A 7,019-nucleotide genomic window follows, 5' to 3' on the forward strand; every position below is an offset into this window, starting at 1 on the left:
AACAGCCAAGGTCTCCAAGACCAAGAATACGTTCACCATCGGTCACCACAATCGCCTGGAGGAAGAAATAAAGGCACTGTAAAAATCACTTCTTTACTTGTACGTACTAAGTATTCCATTATTCTCTTACCATCACTTTTTATTTTATGTGTAAAAACTGTAACAGGTGCAAACAAATCAATAGTACGACAAAAGCGAATAATTGTTTTATTCTGTTTTACTGTGGGTTTGTTACACTATTTTAGACTCTTGCTTCACTGTCAATGGGACTTTCATATAAAACTTTTAAGAATACATGAGAGAGGTGTTTAGTATTACATTACAAGAGAACTGGCATTGTTCCCTCTCACATTTTTCTGTCAACAGCATGAAAACAGAATAGGAAGGGAAAGGAAGTTATCCATAAAAAAAGAAGAACCACAAACTCCTGGGTTTTGTCATGTCTGTTTTCAGCAGAACCAGAGCCAGCCACTCCTACTCGCCTTTGTCAGGGCTGTCTACAACCTCCTGGTTCTTACCCTTCAATGATGTATGTCCTCTTCCCTTGAGCAAATAACACACTCCATCAAACTTATACATATCAGGAAGCATGTGTGTTCATTGTCAGAAATACAATAACTTAGTAAATCCCAAAAACTGTCTATGCTAATAAGAAAGACTTTCCATATTAAAGGAGAGAAGTGCTCAGTGTGGCAAACTGCTGACAACACAATCTCCTTGTAGTACTCAGTGACAAGCCATTTTAGCTGGAAATTTAATATTTTTTGTGAGAGAGCTTATGAAGCACTGTAAGTGGAGAACTGTTAACTCAAACACTAGAATGGGGCTGCCAAGAGGTCTTGTGGGGTCTCTACCCTTGGAGATACTCAAAACTCAAAGGCTGGACATAGCCCTGAGTAACCTGTCCTTGCTGATCTTGTTTGAGCAGGAAGATGGCCTAGATAATCTCCAGAAGTGCCATCCTACCTCAGCCATTCTGTGATTTCCTGAAATGCAGAAAAAACATTTAAGGCTTTTTGTTTTCCATAATATTCAATGTAAGTGACCAATTAATCAGTAAAGGATGCCTATAGCTAAACAAGTAAGTGCTTAAATGCCTCAAAGTTTGGCTGCAGCAGCATTCTTTCTGTTGAAAAAATCAGCTAAGAAATCACCAACATCTAAACTGATAAAAAGTTTATAAAAAATACCTTAACCAAGTCATCTTGGGTACAAAACAGCATCAGCTTTGTTATGAGACTAAAACTGGACTTACCTTGATGACACTTTCTGGCCAGGATTTAAGCATTGTAGCAATGTGACCCCGGTCATGGATAGAAATAAAAAGACCTCTGCAAATAAAAAAAGTCCTCATATAAACAGGTAAATAAATAATTATAAATCAGTGTAATATAAATAAAGTATAATTCAACTAAATAGTACATTAAATCTATGCAAATGTTTTTCCAACATACAAAAATTCAGTTTGATAATAAGAGCTCAATTTTGTATGAATAAGTAAATGAATCACCTGCATTTAAAAATCAGAAAACAAGTAACTCAGCAGAGCTTTACTAAGCAGAGAGAACCTGTAAGAGTCCTTTCTGGAACCAACTCGCTCAGTACCTGGTCTGTTCAAATGTGTTCACTGGTTGACCCTGACCACAAAATGAGTTCCTCTTATGACAGTTATCACTACTGCCCCAGCAGTCCTAACATTTACAAACAAGAATAGGCTGAAGCTTTAAGCTATGAACAAAACCTGAAATAAGCCATATATTATCATTACATAAACAAATCAGGAGCATTCAGCTATGTGTTAGAAAACAGTCTCCCTGTTTCATTAGATGCCATTTTCAGTTACAAAAGTGGGAAATTTTCTTCTCGACAGTGCAAGAAGATCCTCAATACTGAACAGACCAAATCTTTACTCCAAAGAGCCTTTAGTTCCACCAGCACAAAAACGTTTAAAACAAAATGATAGAAAAGTGTAATTCTCAATTCATTTTCTGCTTATTACAAAAGCAAAATCAACATAGTATCTTATTCTCCTATTCAGCATTTCATTCTTCATTTACTTTACTTGTAAGGTAGATGTACATTCAGATCCACTCAGAGTTAATTTAATTCCATTTTTTTATCTACTTTTTTCATACGTGAGATAGTGGAAAAATGCCATCTCTCAAAATCCATGAATGCACTTAAATGCAATCTCTCAAAATCCACAAAGAAGACATCAATGAAGAAGCACATGCCAAAGATGCCTTCTTGTAATAAAATTTTTCATTCGTACGTATAAGGCATTGTCTTCTAGAATTATTCTAAAGCATTTCCCTTTGCCTATTTTAAAAATTTTAAAGTAAGAATTAGAGAAAATTATTGAAAAAATAATTTAAATCTAAGTCTAGCAGAATATGACCATATTCATACAAGTGGATCATATAGTTCTAAATAAAACTAATAAATCCGGAAAATGCTTGTCAGATATGACTGCACATATACCAGGTCAAGCAAAAAATCTCCTGCAGTGTTAAATGCATACTAACCAAGACAGCAAAATTAGTCCCAACATTATATTTAATTTCACATGTTTATATATTTAAAACATATTACATGGTATTTTATATATAAATTATTATGTGATTTATATTTTTATATTGAATTTTTTATTTAATTTTATATTTAAGTGTCTTCTTTCCCTCTTTGATGTCAAAAATATGCAACAGAAATTCTTTATTACTTAGGAAAAGCAATGTAAGACATGCTGTAATTAACCAAAGTATTTCATTTTATGCATTTTCCCCTAGAACTAGAAATTCTCTCATCCTGGCATTTCCAATTAATTCTCCTTCTGTGTCCATTTCCCATACTCAGAACTAACACACCATGCGGCTATTAATGTATCTCAGTTGTTTCTTAATAAGTAGCATTCATCAACAAATTAATTTCTCCACCACACTGGAAGTGACAGGTCCTCAGGGATAGGAGGGTTAATTTCACGACACTTTAGAAAAGTTCTGGTATTTACTGCACACAAGCATATCTATTTGTGAGCTGGCTACCTGAAAAAATATGTCCCTTACAGTGAAATACCATAAAACAGCAAAGAAAAATAAATGATGCTTCCTTTCTGGTGTATTGTACCTTGAGTCATTTTATAAAACATCCTGTAAACTGTTAAATCATTAAGTACATCTCATCAAAATTGCTAGCCTCAGAGACAGCTGTGACAGATGAGTGTGTGAAAGCAAGCATAGAGTGCTGGAAGAAAGCTATCTTGTGGGATCACTCCTCTCCTTGTCTCCATTCTCCAATTTACACCAACCTAAAAGATTTGTGTTAAATGAAGCAAGATTTTGTATTGATTTTCTAAAGAGTCAGAGTCCAGCCCAGTGTGCCTAAATAACCTCTTCCTTGCAGGCTAGGGAGAGAGGTCGCCATGGAATAAATTCCCCAGCAGCGGAAAATAAAGGCAGGATGGCTGCTCCAGAAGGAATTTTGTTAGAACATTTGTAAGGACCTTTGAATAAGTATTGAGAGCGTATTTCAGAAATCTGTTCAAGCAGGATCAGATTCAAGCCGCAACAGAAAATAGAGGCTGAGGTGTAAATAGTGATGTTAAAAGCATTTCACTCCCCTCTTTCTCCCCATCCCTCCATTCTTTCTGTAGTTTAGTAAAACATTTCTGGACACACTGACCTGACCAAGAAGATGCTCTTAGATTTAAGGGAACGGAATAAGTGAGATGAATTTTTTATTCTTTTATCTGGATCTCTTTTCCTGATCCTTCATTTCTTTAACTAAAGCACTTTTTTCCTATAATGTTTTCTCTGCAAGTAGATACATGGGGTTGGTAAGAGGAACCCTGGTTCGCAAAGGTGTCAGCCACAAGAATACTCAGACTATATTACTGAGACCAAATTCACTGGCAATTCTACCTGCAGACAGCCATCAAAAGGTAGCACTACATGTGGTTTTTTTCTTTTTCATGAGGTCATGCTGTAGCCAGGCAAAGAAGCAACTGCATAAGGTTATTATAAGTGGGATAGGGCTGACAAGCTGAAAAGGTAGTCAGCAATTTGGCTACCTAGCAGACATTACAGTTATTTTTGGGCCCTCATAGCACAGCTACAAGAACAAAGCACGAGGCAAGGTAGATGATTTAAACTGGATTCAGTTCTATATGGATTTCAGTCCAGAAATATGACTGAATTATCCATTTGAGAGTGTTGTTAATAACAAAAATAAGAACTGTCATACCAGTGATGCACCCCCTGCTCTGCTGGATGAGGAAGAGATGGCCTGCAGGATGTACACCTGTCTGACAATGCACTTCAGGATGGGGTTGCTAAAGCAGACAGACAAGTAATACATATAATCACACAGAGAAAGAAGCAAGATACAGGGAAAATGTTATGAGGAAGAATATGCTGCTTGTTTTTCAGCATGCACATATTCACGTTTCTAAGACGAAAAGCAACTCAGGAGGGAGCAGGGTTAAGTTCTCCTGCACACACTTTCAGAGCAGTCCAGGTTGGCAAGCTCACTGGAAAAGCAACTGTAGGTTTTACAACACAGTATGGTCCTTTCTATTTTAACTGGTATCTCAGTTATACAGATTATCTTTTCTTTCAAGGCAAAAAGACCAATCACCAGAACTGTGAGTTAAAACTGACCTGAAGCTTACAGCCTCAGATCAGTCTTCTAATTAATGTGTTCATTTTGAATACGGCACAGTGCAGATTGACATAGAACTTGCCTAAGCACATTTGCAGAAGCACTCATCTAGTGCCAGTTTGCCCCAGTCAGCCCTCAGCTCAGCACTGGTTTATACCAGCCTGTTGGAAACCTAGAGCGCAGGGAATGTTTCTCTGTCTATCCTGAGGGGCCCATCCCCCCAGGGAAACACTGTTTTTAACCTTCGTCCATGGAGAGGGCTGCCAAGGCTTTGGGACAAATTAGAATCTACAAGGGTGTGAGTTAGGCGGTAGTATAATATATAGTTTGTTACAGGGTGAAAAATTTAGAATTTTAGGCTTATTAATATGGTAAGTAGATGAAGACAAGATGGAGGACTCCTGTCGTTTTTCAGGTCTCTGCAGTGTTGGTAGCACAGAATGGTTAGGAAATGCCGCAGTACAGGGCTACGTGAATGGATAGTTCATTAGGCATTGGTAGAAAAGTCAAAATAATGTATGTTCTTGGTGACAATTGGGTGATTTACCTTTAAAAGGGCCTTGAATTTCCTGTATCATGTCTTTTGGTACTTTCTCTGCTTCATGCTATGTCGGCGGCATGTAAATTGCTGATAAGATATAATAAACAATCTGAAGACCAAGAAGATCCAAAAGTCCCATTCATCTCTTACTCCTGGCAAGGACTTTCTCCCCCATCTGGGGAGGACATGTGGGGGTCGAGAACCCACACACCAGCCCAGCCAAAGCAAACACTGCCAGTGACACCCACTTTAGCTAGCCAGAAAATGTAGGAAACTACAGCAGAGGAATAATTAGGCAAAGAAGTAACTATGCCTCCTTTCTTCTCATCACACCAGCAGTAAGACTGAAGAGTGAGGGGGGAGCCCACATGAGGACATCAAGACCCACTCAACAAAGGCTGGATCTATTTTGGGTCATTGAGCTCACTACACTGTAGCAGATTTTACCAGTTATGTGGAGGTCATGCTACAGCACATGATTTGGGTCTGTTTTATTAAAATTCTGATCTATGAGAAAAAAGTCAACAGAATTAAACGGAGCATTTGTTTATTATGCTTCGAGGAAGCAATGTTCTACCAGCAATGTATTTGTCTATTTTCTATTAAAGAATAGTTTAGGAAAATGTGTCATTGTAACAGAATAATCCTTTCTTTCCTCTTCTTATAACAACAGGAGGCAATCTTAACGTCTCAGAAAATGCCAAACATGTTTAATGAAAAAAAGTTCAAACTTTTCTCACAACCCTACAACCCTACATATTCAAAACTGTTATTTGAATTATGAACTGTACATAGAGTTACAGTAGAGGTGACTTCACTTCCCCAGGCAGCCTAAACCAACAAGCTTAATAATAATAACAAAAAAAAAAATCTCAGGGGCCAGACACAGTTTATTTCTGAGCCTAGACTCTTCCAAACTTCTGCACTTGGCAAGAAAGAGGTAAACTACTTCCCTGGTCCCTGTTGAAATTCCCTCCTATTTTTAAAATCATAAAAAACTATACAATACAAACTCTGTACTAGGAACTAAGAGTACCTGTATCCTCCCCAAAGAACATTCTGCTCTTTTTTCACCACATTTCCCATTGTGACAGTTTAATATGGTCTCATTTCTTCATATAAAATGTGCTCAAAGTTTTCATTACATCTTACCGTAGCAGGTTCCTTTGCATTGCAAGACCGCTGAGGCCTAATAAATACAAGAGATGGGGTGATTTGAGAAATGCAGTTGTTGACAGATTTTTTTATTTTCTTTACCTTTCCCTTTGTACAGGGATGAATTTTATTACTTTGCAATAGACAGGTATGTTTTTCAATATATAAAATAGTTGATGCTGAAATAGCAGCTGCTACTGACTGTCAGCCTGAATTCATCAGTGTTAAAGAAACCTGGGCTTTACATTTTCTAGATGTGGCATACTCAAACCATATTTAAACAAAAAGTTTGTAAGAAGCAAAATAAAGACTAAATCAAAAACAAAGATCAAAAATAAGACAGGAACATTAAGAGAACAGTAGGTACTGCTAAAATCTCTTAAAAGAGATGTACATGAGCAAGATGTAGTTGATAAAAAAGGCAAATTCTAGCAGCATATGAATGACAATGAGGGTAAGATACTAATCCTGAAAAGACATAAAAGTTTATAAATACTATGCGTTATTTCATGCTTAGCATATGGTTTCCTAAATGACTACCGATTAAAAAGGTTATTTTGTAGAAGACTGCAAATACTCTGAAAGACAGATGCTAACATCTACCAACTCAGTTTGCTATACATGAAAGAATGATGAAAGCCTCATATATTTTTATAGCAAATCAACA

At 36.9% G+C, this 7,019-nt stretch overlaps 1 protein-coding gene across 1 annotated transcript in view; it reads right to left on the reverse strand.

Moving 5' to 3' along the window:
- ME1 (malic enzyme 1) overlaps positions 1 to 7,019 on the reverse strand; it is a 145,518-nt gene that overhangs the window by 89,865 nt on the left and 48,634 nt on the right. The window contains 2 exon segments of the mRNA XM_008640222.2: positions 1 to 55; positions 1,256 to 1,331. The exon segment at positions 1 to 55 is cut by the window's left edge and continues 26 nt beyond it. Of these exon segments, the coding sequence (XP_008638444.2) occupies positions 1 to 55; positions 1,256 to 1,331 (131 nt within the window).

The sequence above is a fragment of the Corvus brachyrhynchos genome, unplaced genomic scaffold, assembly GCF_000691975.1.
Source record: "Corvus brachyrhynchos isolate BGI_N302 unplaced genomic scaffold, ASM69197v1 scaffold87, whole genome shotgun sequence".
Classification (NCBI taxonomy): Eukaryota; Metazoa; Chordata; class Aves; order Passeriformes; family Corvidae; genus Corvus; species Corvus brachyrhynchos.